At 40.7% G+C, this 15,021-nt stretch overlaps 1 protein-coding gene across 1 annotated transcript in view; it reads left to right on the forward strand.

The window, feature by feature from the left end:
- The window catches only part of LOC141095394 (5-hydroxytryptamine receptor 3A-like), a 28,175-nt gene extending 16,198 nt beyond the window's left edge, over positions 1–11,977 (forward strand). The window contains exons 4-9 of the mRNA XM_073581357.1: positions 1,146–1,255; positions 5,281–5,453; positions 8,721–8,881; positions 10,026–10,233; positions 11,421–11,627; positions 11,698–11,977. Coding sequence (XP_073437458.1) covers positions 1,146–1,255; positions 5,281–5,453; positions 8,721–8,881; positions 10,026–10,233; positions 11,421–11,627; positions 11,698–11,966 — 1,128 coding nt within the window. The 3' untranslated portion in view covers positions 11,967–11,977. The remainder of the gene's footprint in view (positions 1–1,145; positions 1,256–5,280; positions 5,454–8,720; positions 8,882–10,025; positions 10,234–11,420; positions 11,628–11,697) is intronic.
- The last annotated feature ends 3,044 nt before the right edge of the window (positions 11,978–15,021 follow it).

Raw genomic sequence — 15,021 nt, forward strand, 5'->3', positions numbered from 1 at the left:
CCTCCATCTGCCTCATTATTGGGAATCCATCTGTTGTGGTTTCCATCTGAATCACGTATTTCAGAGATTTACATGAAAATCCCAGTGTAAGCGCTCAGCACCAAGCGCAGGATAAATGTGAGCAGAGCTTTACCACGATCTTTGGGAGACAAATGAACAAATCAGCAGTAGAGGAAGAATTGGATTATTTATTTTTAACGTTATTCCTCATGAGGTATAAGTAATTAGATGATTTTATTCTTCAGGTTGGTGCGATTACAGCAATACCAGATTTATATATTTTTATGTTTGCTGTCACACACAAATAATGCTTTTTTTGCAAAAATAGTTTTTGCATTGCCATATTTGAGAACTGTACTGTTACGCATGTGGTAAAATTGATAAGGAAGCTTTATTTTTTGGTTCACTATCATTACAGAGATACCACATTTATATCCTTATGTTTTTAAGGTTTTACACAACAAAAAGTATTTTATGGAAAAAAATATTTTGCATCACTGCATTCTGAGAGCGATAGCTTTCTTATTTTTAAACTGATGGAGTTGTATGGTGACTTGTTTTTTACAGAACAAGAAGGCGTTTCCAGAGATTACATTTTTATTTACATTCATCTTTTAGATGGCCTACAGTCTTTCCCTTTATCATGGGCATATCATTAGCTGCAAAGTTCTAACACTGATTACACCACAAACAACCACAAGTACGATTTCATCACCAGATATTATTTTAATCAGTATAACGGTGCCAACTTGACAATGCCTGTAGTTTACTTAGTAAAATCCTGCTGACAAGCTGACTTTAAATCATCTAATGATAGATCTTCTTTACACCACATATGCATAGTGATTTCCTTTTACAAAAATAAAGCCGCAACGCTACGACACGATGGAAAACATGATTCTGGAGTTCTTTTTGTTTTTGTTCTTTTTTCTCGCATAGCATATAACTAAAAAAAACTCAAAGTAAAATTAGTTGGTGCACAGCTGTGACTAAAATTGCAAAAATGAATCCCTTTGCATTTTCCAGATTACTGTCTTCTCTAAATATTTATTTATGGCTATTAATATTAATGAAAGAAAAACATAAGTACTGTGAACATAGGAAGATGAAATGTACAACGTAACCTAAAAAATTTTGTGCTGCAGAAATGGATAAATGAATTCATAGAATGGCATCCAGACCTATTTTGTTCCATTAAGAAAATATTATTGTCAAAAGAAACACTTTGGAAGCCAGACCTGTATATTTATGAAAGGTAGGTAAAATATACAATGTTTTTATAAAGCAAAGGTTGTCACTATAACAATGTCTAGCTAAAGTATTCATCTGTCCAAGCAAATACAGATGATATGGGTTAAGATGGCATCAAAGAAAAACAATTGTATAGCAGAGAGATGAAGGCTTAAATTTATTGAAAAATATTTAAAATAATAAAGTATCCATGAAAACAGAGCTGTAACAACAATGATTGTGCAACAATTTATACAAAAAGAGTCAGAAGTACTGTAAATGTCAGTCAAATGTTCGTATATACTTTTTTTTAGTAGATTCCTAGAAGTGCAACCAACATATGACTTATTGCAGATAGTACATTTACGGATATACTGTAGACAACAATATCACTATTACAGTTCCAATATTGTTTTATAACAATGTTTTGAGCCATCCAAGTTGGCATAATTCTTAGTTACCTGTACAAATTTGCAAGTTCTACAATGATTTTCCCCACATCTGAAAAAGCCCTTACAATTTAGTCAAGTTTGCTGGTCAGATTTGGTGCTGAGGGGCTAAAATGATAAGATCTTTCCAATGGTTTTTGCTACCACCGGACATCCAGAGCTCAAAATCTGAGACAAAATAGTGTCCTCTTCAAGTAAAGGCGGATATTTTAATGTTATCCTTTTACTATAATTGAACTGAGGACATATACTGTTGCATTTTTTGTGCGTCCGACTTGCCCCCAAAAAACGCATGCGCACGCAATGCATTTTTTTCACAGCAAAACACCCATTAAAGTCTATGGGTGCGCAAAAAACGCATGCTTTTTTTAAAAAAAATGCACCAAAACCCGCAAAAAAAATGCACACAAATGCATGATGTGATTTTTTCGTAAGTGTGAAAGTAGCCTTAGTAGTGTGCTTTGGATGGCCACTAGCTGCATGCAAGATAGTATTTCCTGAGAGAGGCTTAGCAAAAGTGGAAGTCACAATGTCACTGCCCAATCCCTCCAATGGTTGCAGATATATGCAAATCTCTCAGTTCACGTTGTACCATTTCTTGGAACTGGTCCATAAATGTTGTTCTCGACTGAATTAGATAAAATTATGGATTACGTGTCTTAAATGCCATGGCCTGGTTCAAATGAGGTGTGTTAGTTTCCTTACTACTGACATCTGCTCTATGAAATTCAGTGTTCGATATTCATTTTGCTCGGACTGAGCTGAGTTATCTACTTCACTAAATCACATTTTCGGTGAAAAAAAAAAATGTCTCTTCACAGTAAGATTTCTAATAAACCTATTTATGTCAGTGAGAGTGCCAAATAAATCAAAAGTCCTTTCCATTACAAAATTAAGCCCATAACTAAGGACACGAATTTGTGTACTGGACAAATCCTGCTTAGATAAATTCAGAACATTTGAAGACTGGTGTATTTAAAACTTCCTCCTGCGTTGAGCTGACATGCCTGCAGTATTTTCAGTGTTTGCATCAACAACGTTTTCTGTGTGTTTTTGGCGTTTTTTGCTTTGCGAAAATAGGAAAAATCATGACATGAATAGGTGGAGTGGAGACTAATTTGTTGTTGCTGCTGTCTGAGAGCTAAGGGTCCGAAGAGCTGAAGCTCACATGTATATATAGAGACCCGCTTTCATGTGAACTAGTGTGAGTTAGCATACATTTAGGAGACCTGGGGAATTTATCCCACCTACCCCATTCATACACTTGAGGCCAATTATATATGGAGCATCATATGGGGCCAATTACATATGGAGCCCATTCTGTTTGGAGCAATATATGGGGCCCATATATTATTATTATTATGCATTTATATAGCGCCATTTATTCCATGGCGCTTTACATGTGAAAAGGGGAAATATAGACAAGTATAATAAACATGTGTAAGACAAGGGACACACAAGTACATAAGGAGAGGGGACCCTGCCCGCGAGGGCTCACAGTCTACAGGGATGGGTGAGGATACAGTAGGAGAGGGTAGAGCAGGTCGTGCGGTGGTTCAGTAGACCAAGGATCATTGCAGGCTGTAGGCTTATCAGAACAGGTGGGTATTCAGGTTCTTCTTGAAGGTTTCTGTTGATGGTGAGAGTCTGATGTGTTGCGGCAGAGAGTTCCAGAGTATGGGGGAAGCACGGGAGAAGTCTTGTATGCGGTTGTGGGAGGAAGAGATAAGGGGAGAGTAGAGAAGGAGATCTTCAGATGATCGAAGGTTGCGTGCAGGTAGGTACCTGGAGACCATGTCACAGATGTATGGAGAAGACCGGTTGTGGATGGCTTTGTATGTCATGGTTAGGGCTTTGAATTGGAGTCTCTGGGAAATAGGAAGCAAGTGAAGGGCCTAGCATAGGGGGGAGGCTGGGGAATAGCGGGGAGACGGGTGGATTAGTCGGGCAGCAGAGTGTAGGATGGACTGGAGTGGTGCCAGAGTGCTAGAGGGGAGGCCAGAGAGTAGGAGGTTGCAGTAGTCGAGGCGGGAGATAAGAGCATGCATTAGTGTTTTTGTGGTTTCGTGGTTGAGGAATGAGCGGATCCGGGAAATATTTTTGAGTTTGAGGCAGCAGGAGGAGACGAGGGCTTGGATATGTGGTTTGAAAGAGCGCAGAGTCGAGGATCACCCCGAGGCACCAAGTGTGCGGGACTGGGGAAAGAAACCAGCCATTGACATTGATGGATAGGTCTGGTGGAGGGTTAGAGTGAGATGGGGGAAAGATGATGAATTCTGTTTTGTCCATGTTCAGTTTGAGAAAGCGAGCAGAGAAGAAGGCTGAGATAGCAGACAGACATTGTGGGATTTCAGTCAGTAAGGAGGCGAGGTTGGGTCCAGATAGGTAGATCTGCGTGTCATCGGCGTAGAGGTGATACTGCAAACCGTGGGATTCTATGAGCTGTCCCAAACCGAAGGTGTAGATGGAGAACAGTAGGGGTCCTAGGTCAGAGCCTTGAGGAACACCGACAGACAGGGGGCGAGGTGAGGAGGTGGTGTGTGAGAGGGAGACACTAAATGTTCGGTCTGTTAGGTATGATGAGATCCAGGATAGGGCCAAGTCTGTGATGCCAAGAGATGAGAGTGTCTGTAGCAGGAGGGAATGGTCTACGGTGTCGAAGGCAGAGGACAGGTCCAGGAGAAGGAGGACAGAATAGTGTCGCTTGCTCTTGGCGGTTAGTAAGTCGTTAGTGACCTTAATTAGGGCAGTTTCAGTTGAGTGATGCGGTCGGAAGCCAGATTGTAACCGGTCAAAGAGGGAACAGGAGGAGAGGTGGGAGGACAGTTCAAGATATACATGCTGTTCCAGTAGTTTTGAGGCGTAAGGGAGAAGAGATATCGGCGATAGTTAGACACAGAGGATGGGTCAAGGGAGGGCTTTTTGAGGATGGGTGTGATTGAGGCATGCTTGAAGGATGAGGGAAAGACACAATTTGTAAGTGAAAGGTTGAAGAGGTGTGTTAGAGATGGGATGAAGACTGTGGCCAAGTTAGGGATGAGGTGAGATGGGAGTGGGTCGAGGGCACAAGTGGTGAGGTGTGATCTTGACGGAAGGGTGGAGAACTGATCTTCTGTCATGGTGGAGAAGCTGACTTTTGCAGAACAGGGCTGAGCGGCTAAGAGGGGCATTGGGGGCTGCGGGCCAAAGTTTTGTCTGATCGTGTCGATCTTCTGCCTAAAGAAGGAGGCAAAGTCTTCAGCAGAAATGAGAGGAGAGGGAGGAGGTGCTGTGGGACGGAGTAGAGAATTGAAAGTGTTGAAGAGCTGTTTATGGTTCCCTTTTCTACTGTATGGCAAGAAGATGCGCAGGACTTTCCTTCCTCGAGGAATTGTATTATTAGCAAACGAAAAGAGGGTTAATTTGCTCGACAGTCCTAAAAAAGATATGAAAATAGAAATAAACCCTATGTTCTGTACTGGGTGGCAAAACACAAAAAACTTATGAGGGTCCAATTGTTATCGCTGCTATGGGACCCCATTTTCTAGACTATAGTTGAACTTATATAAACTCAAAATTTAAGATTGTTGGTAAAATGGTATTTTTGTCCTGTGTTATTCAGGATAGAAGATGAAGATAATTCTCCTGTCGTCCCCTTCTATTCCCTTAAGTACAATGGAGAAATTAAAGTCTCATTTCCACTGAGAATTGTTAGTTCCTGCAACCTAAATGTCTACAAGTTTCCGTTTGACACCCAAAGGTGTAATCTGACATTTGGTTCATATATTCACTCAGGTATGTGTAGATAGGACTGAAGTATATATTTATAAGTCCAGACACAATGAGAGCTGCAGCTGGGATTAAGACATGCCAGGGTCTCCAAATGAATGGTCAGTGCATTTTTGAGCAAGGAAAGCTGAGCAGTCTGTGTGGTGAAGCTGCAGAGAAACATGAGGAGGCAGCAGCCTGTTCAGTGTAAACTGTGCATGGAGATGAACACTTCTGTTTTGCACTGAAAGCTGCTGGAACTCAGGCTGAACAGGATGCCAAGGCATGGCAGGATCACACTTCCTCTTTGTATAAAGTATTGCTCCAAGAGAAAGGACTGTAAATTGTTCATGTGAGACCGCACTGACCTATGTGCCTGTGAAATTAACTGTTTATTTGCCGTGACATCTATGTTCCCTGAAGATGCTGTTTTGGGTTTTGAATTCCATGGAGATTAATGAAAGCAATAAAACTGCACGTTTGGACCAAACCGCATTGCCTGTGTGAATGATACCAAATGCCTACCTGAGATTGTGAATCACTACAATATTATCTATATCTACATATACACACACACAGTGACATGTAAAGTTTGGGGCACCCCTGGTTATAATTACTGTCATTGTGAACAATTAAGCAAGTTGAAGATGAAATTATCTCTAAAAGGCCTAAAGATAAACATAGCACATTTCCTTTACATATTTTGAAATTTTTTACATTTTAAAAATTACAAAAAGGAAAATGGCTCAATGCAAAAGTTTGGGCACCCTCTTTTTGCAAGTATCACGGTTTGCAAATGTTTTTTTAGTCAGCTAAGAGTTTTCCATTTCTTCTTCGAGGAATTTTCACCCATTCTTCCTTGGAATATTCCTCCAGTTCTGTGATATTCCTGGGTCGTCCTCCATCCTCTGCTATTTTGAGAACTAGACACAGATTTTCAATAATGTTCAGATCAGGCGACTGTGAGGGCCATTGTAAAACCTTCAGCTTGCGCCTTTTGAGGTTGTCTATTGTGGATTTTTTAATATGTTTAGGATCGTTATCTGTTTGTAGAAGTCATCCTCTTTTCAACTTTAGATTTTTTACAGATGGTGTTATGTTTGCATCAAGAATTTGTTCACATTTCATTGAATCCATTCTTCCCTCTACTCATGAAATGTTCCATGTGCGTTGACTGCAACACAAACCCAAAGTGTGATTGATACAACCCCATGCTTAATGGTTGGTGAGATGTTTCTTTCTAGAAATGATGTGCCCTTTTTTCCCCACACATACCTTTGATTATTATGGCTAAGAGTTCCATTTTATCCTCACCGATTCACAGGACTTGTTTCCAAAGTGTATGAGGCTTGTTTAGAGGTTCTTTTTGATACTTCTGACACTGAATTTAATGCTGAAGACGCAGGACAGCTTTCTTTGATGGCCCTGACATGAAGGCCATATTTGTGCAGTTGTCTCTGAACAGTAGAACAATGTACCACAAATCCAGAATCTGCTAAATCTTTCTGAAGGTCTTTAGAAGTCAAGCAGGGGTTCTCATTTGCTTTTCTTGCAATCCTATGAGCAGCTCTTACTGAAATTTTGCTTGGTCATCTAGACTTTATGTTGACCTTCACTGTACCTGATAACTGTCATTTCTTATTTACATTTCGAACTGAGGAAAGGACAACTTGAAAATGATGTGCTATCTTCTTATAGCCTTCTCCTGATTGGTGGGCCTCCAGCATTTTCAGATTGTTGGGCAACTGCTTAGAAGAACCCAAGGCTGCAGTTTTTTGGCACAAGGTTAGAGGAGGCTGGGTTTTTATAAAGCTGGGAAATTTGCATCACCTGGGCTTCACGATAGTAAACAAGCCATATCCTAACAGGCTAATTACGGTTTTTAAACCTTGGTCAACTTTTATCTGAGCACAAAAATCTCCAAGAGTACCTAAACTTTTGCATTGGTCCATTTTCCTTTTTGCAATTTTTAATTTTAAATTCAATCATATGGACATTATAAAGAGTATCCTCAACTTGGGTCTCCTCTCTAAACCAGAATCAACAACCCCTTTGGAAAATTCAAACCTAACTTATGTTACATGTATAACCTCTGATCTTAGTGGCCATCAGTCAATATTACATTTTCCCTGCCCAGGGTCCAATGGCTGCCTGACTTCAGCTTTCTCCTACATAATCAGCCATTTTCTGTGCTGGTCATAGTGCTATTATATGATAGTCCTAAGCTCCTGTATGTTAAAGGGAACTTGCCAACAGGTTCTTCCAATATAAATTATGATCACCACCTTTGCTGCATCTTTTACAACAGTCTAACAAGCTGTATATAAGTCCAACATGCCCTTTCCCTAGCCCAAAAAACACTTTTTATTGTCACTCCATATGGCGCAGTCTCGTCAAATGGGCGTCACTGGCCTTACTTTATTGCCTTCTCTCTAAATCGCCATCCTCTTTCCCTGCTTCATGTGGATGACGCATCCTATGCTATAAACAGTGTCCCCAGTATCACTCCTGCCCAGGCATACTTCTCTGCCTAGATAAGAGCAAAGTACTGTATTGCGCATGCACCTGCTTTAATTCCAGATCAGTAGTGCTTTTTCGTCAGTGACTCCCATTGTATTAGACAGCGCCTTAGAGGGGATAATAAAGGGTATTTTGGGGGCTAAGCAGAGGGCATGTGAAATTTATATACAGCTTGCTAGAATGCTGTAAAAGTGGCAGTAAAGGTGGTGGACATAGCATATATTGGGAAAACTCAGTGACAGGTTCCCTTTAAACAATGATATACAACTTTCTAAACTATTGAAGTGAGCCTGAGCAAATACTTTTGCTTCAGGTTATCATCTGTAAGCCAAAATGAGGAGCAAAACTTACTAGGAGAAAAGCCATACTTACTAAAATTGGTGGCGGTAGCGTAAGGATGTTTAAGACCCACCTTGGAACTCTCCCACCAGCACAGGAATGCGCCACACCTAAGCAGGACCATTTGGGATTATCCTATCCCTGCGCTTTTCAGAACTGCAACCCAAATTTGACAGGATCGTATTAAAAAAAAATATCAAGACAGTCCTGGAAAGTTCAGGACTGATAACAGCAATGGAAAACTAAAATGGGAACATTTCTTTTTCATTGTTTTGGACCAACTCTTGGTTTTTATTGCAAATATTGACCAAAATATTGTGACAGGAATGTGGCCTAACTCATCTCGTCCAGATTTTGATTGACACAATTCTTCACTTTTGGCAATCAAAGCTGGGAACGCTAGGAGTATTTTACAACCTTATTTCTACTTTACAGTTCAAGATATCATCATGGTTACGAATGCAAGTTCCTCGGAGGTGTTCGACGCTTCACATAAACTCTTTGTTAGCAAAGGTGACTGGAACCTGAAAAATATCATAGTGAGACCTAGAACTGTTGTCAGTGGGAAAGTCAATTACAGTGCAATTTACTATGAGGTAAGAGATCGAGCAACTGAATCATTTTATTGGCCAATATCGAATTTTTGTTTTTCATTCTCTGCTACTGGGGTTAATGGGAAAAATGAGAAGGGAAGTACAGGGCACAACCAGAGTACTGGCACTGACTTTCGAGGGGAGTCAGCCGCCTATTTTACAAATTCCTTTTTTTTACTATTTTATATCTAAATTATAGTTTTTGGGTAAGGCTAAATATTTGTTAAATAAAAACAATATTTAGGGACCACTTATCAACAGTAGTAGCACCTACTGTAGGTATTGTAGACTACAAATCCATATCTGCTGACAAGCAATGCACAGAGAGAAAACGGCACTACTACAGTCTTGGAAGTGGTCCTGCCTGAGGAAAGGATGGTAATCCTGAAGTATTTATAGTGGAAGCCTCAGCACGGGCACAATAACAGGGATTAGTCTTGCTTGAAAAATTAACAAATTAGTCACATAAGGTTCCATTTCCATACTCTAAAAACAGTGCATACCCGGCCACTACATATACAGATGTCCCTGATAAAGACCTTTGGTGACGGATCAAATAAAATTTGTTAATTTTTAAAGCAAAACAAAAGTATTCTTATTTGTGTTGGTGCTGAGGTTTCTCCTATAAATGTTGACAGGCAATAGTGCCTATTATTCTAAAGCTACATTCACTCATACTGTACGTGTCTATGGAATTGGGCGTTTCTTTTTTCATGCGCGTCAATATTGCCTCCGTGTCGCATCTTGGCTACATCCATTTTTTTCTCGTCTGTTTTAAAAAAAATGAAAAAGGTGGACTGTCTGAACTTTCATTAATCTATTAGATCAGTGAAAAAACAGATGAAACACGGATGGAAAGGTATGTCTTCTATGTATCATCTGTGATTAACTGACTCTATAAACTTTAATGGCTGACACTAATCCGCGAAATGGATGAGAATATGGCATGAGTTTCACAGACTGGCTACACAATTTTAAAATTGATCTGTATATGGATCAATGAATTTCTATGGGTTCATGTGCTCTTTGAGAAAAAATGGGCAACACTCGGGTTGCGTCACACGGTTATGTATATGTACTTTTGTTGCAAGCAGAAAAGTTGGGGTCATATTTCTCCTGTAATAAATTATCTTTTTCCTTTTTGTAGATAACTCTACAACGGATGGCTATATTTTACATCATCACACTTATTGTCCCAGCATGCGTCTTAGTTATTTTGGATATTGTCAGTATGTTTATACCAATGGAGTCTGGGGAAAGACTTGGCTTCAAAATAACCCTTGTGTTGGGCTTCTCTGTGCTGCTTTTGATTCTAAACACCATGCTCCCAAACTCTGATGTGCTTCCAGTGTTAGGTATGTTGTCCTCTAACTACTTATTTGATAACTTAAGAGGCTCAACCAGTGGGTCTTGAAATGACAGAGTCCCTTGTCTTACCTACCCTCATTATGGAGTATGATGGGCTACCCAAGCTCCGTGGGCCCTGGTATCTGCCAAGGCTTACATTTGGGATGCTTACACAATTTTTTATGAATAATTCATTTTGGTTGCATCCAGATCTTCCTTCTCCTAGGAATGATGTAAGATAGCATTACTGGAAGGAGGTGTAACCATCATTGTTAGCAATGGAGTTTACTGCCGCACTCTTCTCGAAAAGCCCAAATTTACATTAGATGAAATTTGTCCTAATCTGCCAATTTAGATGGAAAACCAGTTATCTGTTATGTTTTGGAATCTTCTGTCCTTTCCCTACAGGAATCATTGAGGTAGAGAAGAATTACGCTTGTTGGTTTTCAACACCCAATCCGAAGGGCATGGACTTGCCGACTGCTCTCCAGACCCGAACATGACAGCTGCATAGAAATACATGCTGTCATGCTCGGGTCAGAAGAGCTGCCGGCCAGTCCTAGCATTGCGATGCAATCGTTGTCCTTGTTATACGGCCGTCTGATTGCACATTTAGGCTTAGGATGGACCTTATAAAAAAAGTTGTCTTGTTGTACAACCATCCTTTCAAAATTCAGTTTGCAATTACTAAACTGTGCTGTAAAACAAATTGTAGGTTGGTAGCTGTGGACAAAATGCCCAAATATTCTTTAAGGCAATTTTAAAACATTAGGTCAAGAACACTTATCAATTATTGACATAAAGGGGAATTTATTATGGGTTTTATGCCTATTTCTTGCCACATTTTTGTGGCAATTTTACATTTAGACACATTAATAAAAGTAGTGCACAAGTTTGAATGCATTTTGTGCCAAGTCCATCATATTTATTTTGATATCCTGAAAAATGGCGGGTCCTCAAGATTCTACTTTGTTTTAACCATATTATAACTTCTGTTCAAAAATTACAACAAGAACTACAAACTCATTTTAATGGGAGTGTGGTGTAAAAAGTAGAGTCAAATTTCTAGAATTAAGAGTAATATCTTTAGATGCACCAAATTTATCAAACATCATGCAACACTTCCATAAATTTGGAGCAAACAACAGCAACACAGCCACGAGCAAAACTTGTGATATCTTTTACTCTCGGACAGGTCTCTTCTGCTGTCTGTGCATGGCGGTCATGATGATCAGCATACTCGGATGCATTGCTGTCTCCTACATGTTAATGATATCTGAATCTCAACCAAACGTCCCTTTGTGGGTAAAATCCTGGATCTTAAGATACCTGGCACGTGTCCTCTGCTTTAGAAGTCAGTCCTTTTTGAAATATGGGATCACCCCTCCAGAAGTAGAAACATGTAAGTAGATATATGTGGGGGAATGGGAGGCATGATACAATACTTATGGAATCCAACCATTTTATCCTAGATGTTAACAATAGGGCGCTGGAAGACCAAGTCCTGAAAACTAAAAGGAATCCTGAAAGAGACAAGGAAGATAGTATGGAGGTGATGTTGAAGATGCTTCTGCTACAAGTCAAGAAGATCCACAAGAACATTGTAGATTCCGATGCCATGAATGAGGTCAAGACAGAATGGCATGCCGCCGCCATCGTAGTCGACCGGCTCATCCTTATAATATATCTCTGTATTGTAGTCATTTTATTTGTTTATGTGATCACAATCTGGTCCACATAGGTAGACTATAATACCAGAAACAGCTTTTTTTGGTGCATGTAATGTGTTGAAAAACTTTACATTTTTCTTTTGGAGAGGATGGAAAAATATATATTCCGCTAATTTTTTCTTTTCATTATTTTCTTTAATGCCGTTCATTATGCTATATAACTGATATGATTATGGTTATACATGTATTTTTTGTGCTTAGCTACTTTTGCACAATTAGAAAAAACTTTAAAATGTTTTGATCCACCTTTCTATATTTTTTCATTTGTTTGTTGTTGTTTTTACATAGGTCACTAAATAATTTTAATACCATAATATATTTTTTTCTATTGCATAATGTAGTTTCACTAAGGAAATACTTCTATATATACTTCACTGTGTTTGACTAGGAAAAAAAACACAACTTAAACCATTGCTGTAACCTCTCTGTAGTCCAAAGGTATACCTATTTTATGCCAAATCAACTCAAACCAAAAAATGGGAAATATTAATTTACTTGTTTTTGTTAGGCCTGATTAGGATCTATTATCCATAACTGAAATTATCCTTCTTTGATTTGCTGATAAACATTCAGTGACTATAAAACGTTTACACGCCCCTAATAAAATGCCTGGTTTTAGCCATGTCAAGAAACCAAACCAAGAAAAGTAATTTCAAAACTTTCGTCCACTGTCATACGTAACCTGTGCAAATCAACTGAGAAACAAACTGAAATCATTTTAAGAAGGAAAATGAAAAAAACAAAACTAATCCAATGTGGTTTGCAAGAGTGTGAACACCCTCTTATAATTGGGAATGTGGTTGTGTTCAGAATTAGCCAATCCCATTTATAATTATGTCACATGGTAGTCACTACACAGCCGCCATCATTTACAGGGATCCTGATTTACTCCATTAAAAGTTTGCTGGTTATTGCAGAACCATGTCTATTCATTACCACCACAAACATCTATTCGTCAAGGGGGGGGCAATGTATCACACCCCCACTGATCTGATAATGATTACCTATCCTAAGCATAGGAGATCAATATAAAGTGCAAATATGTATCTATAGCACTATTTAGTATAGGGGATTATTTATGAAACATTGCTGGCTTCCTAGACCCTACAGATTAATAAAGGAGATATACCATATATACTCGAGTATAAGCCAACCCAACTATAAGCTGAGGCACATAATTTTACCACAAAAAACTGGGAAAACGTATTATCTCGAGTATCAGCTGGGTATGCATTGTCCCCTGATCCCTATCCTGGTATGCATTGTCCCCTGATCCCTATCCTGGACTGCATGGCTCCTGATCCCTATCCTGGACTGCATGGCCTCCTCATCCCCATCCTCATATACATGTGAAACGGAGGCCAGGAAGGGTAGTCGTGGCTGACGGTGGGAGTACTGGCACACCCTGACCCTACGCCACATTAACACATTGTAGTTCACTCTTCCAAATCAAGATCCATTCCTCACTGCCAGGGTTCCTTTTCTTTTAACACCACACAATGAGAGTCAGAGTCCCATTTCATCTTCAACAAAACCATTTTACTCAGCTCGTCCAGTTTAGTCACAGAAACAGCACAAGATTCTTCGCAGAATATCACCATTCCGTTCCCTGTACCTCACTCCTCCAGGAATATCTTGTTTCCGCACTGAATCCGCCGCTACCGCAGCTTCTTGACTGGTCAGACTAGCCCGCTTCAGGAGTTCCCCACCTGCTTCCCTCTCCGAAGGTGAAGTTGAAGAATGGCTCTTCTTTACTAGGCTGTAGGCCTCAGACATTTAGGGTTGTTCCGACGAAGTTAGCTGCTGCTACCATTCCTATGCTGCCCTGATATTCCTCCACCACCGTGTGACTGTGAGCACTAAGGTCCTGGACTGCTGGGCTCCTCTGCTTAAACATTCACCCGGACACGACTGTACTGTCCTTGCTCTCGGCTCACACTGACTAACTCCAGGAAGCTCCCCCAAACTACTCTTTCTTAGCCCCTCCTAATTAACCTAATCCTATTGGTCTATACCCCCTATTATTGTAATCAGGGTTACTGGTTAGGCCTGTTTTACACTTCAGTTTTTTGACGTCAGTCAAAATCCGCCAATTTGCGAAAAAACCGGATCCGCCAAAAAAGGGGCGAATCTGCTTTTGTCCCCCATAGACTTACATTAGTGGTGGATCTTGACTGACGGTTGTCCGTCACACCCGTTTTTTGACGGATCCGTCAAAATTTTACCGTCTCCCGGGCGGATGAGACGGACTCTGCAACGTTTTTTCTTCTTGACGGTCCGCTATTTGGAAGTGCGCATGCCCGGAAGCTTCGCTCCGGGACACATTTTAATCCTGAAATGCCGTTCCGGGATCGGCGAAAATTTCTCTCTCTCTCTCTCTCTCTCCCCCCTTTTCCAGACTGCGGTTCCTTTAACCCCTTCCTGACATGAGACGTACTATCCCGTCCACGGTACCCGGGCCCGTATGACCGGGGACGGGATAGTACGTCTACCGCGATCAGCGGCGCCCACGTGGTGAGCGCCGCTGATCGCGGCCGGGTGTCAGCTGATTATCACAGCTGACACCCGGCACAATGTGTCAGGGGCGGTCACAGACCGCCCCCGACACATTAACCCCTTGCACACCGCGATCAAACGCGATCGCGGTGTCCAGGGAGTTAAAGGGAAGCATCGGCAGGGAGGGGGCTCCCTCCGTGCTTCCCTGAGCCCCCCACGGCAGCGCAATGTGCAGCGCTGCTGCGGGGGACTCCTATCCTCCAGGCCCCCGAATCCAAGATGGCGACGGGGGCCTTCGGGGGCCTGGGGAAGCTGGCTTCCTCAGTGCCTGCAAAGCGCAGGCATGAGGAAGCCTTGTGCACTGCCTGTGACAGATTGCTGATCTGTCACAGTGATCTGTGATGTGACAGATCAGCGATCTGTCACAGGACAGTGATGTCCCACCTGGGACTATGTAATAAAGTAAAAAAAAAATTAAAAAAAAAGTGTAAAAATAAATTTAAAAAAATCGCCAAATAAATTAGTAAAAAAAAAAAAAAATATTCCCCAATAAATTCATTTTTTGAAAAT

Source organism: Dendrobates tinctorius, unplaced genomic scaffold (genome assembly GCF_039654945.1).
Source record: "Dendrobates tinctorius isolate UK_male_01 unplaced genomic scaffold, ASM3965494v1 ptg000009l, whole genome shotgun sequence".
Lineage (NCBI taxonomy): Eukaryota > Metazoa > Chordata > Amphibia > Anura > Dendrobatidae > Dendrobates > Dendrobates tinctorius.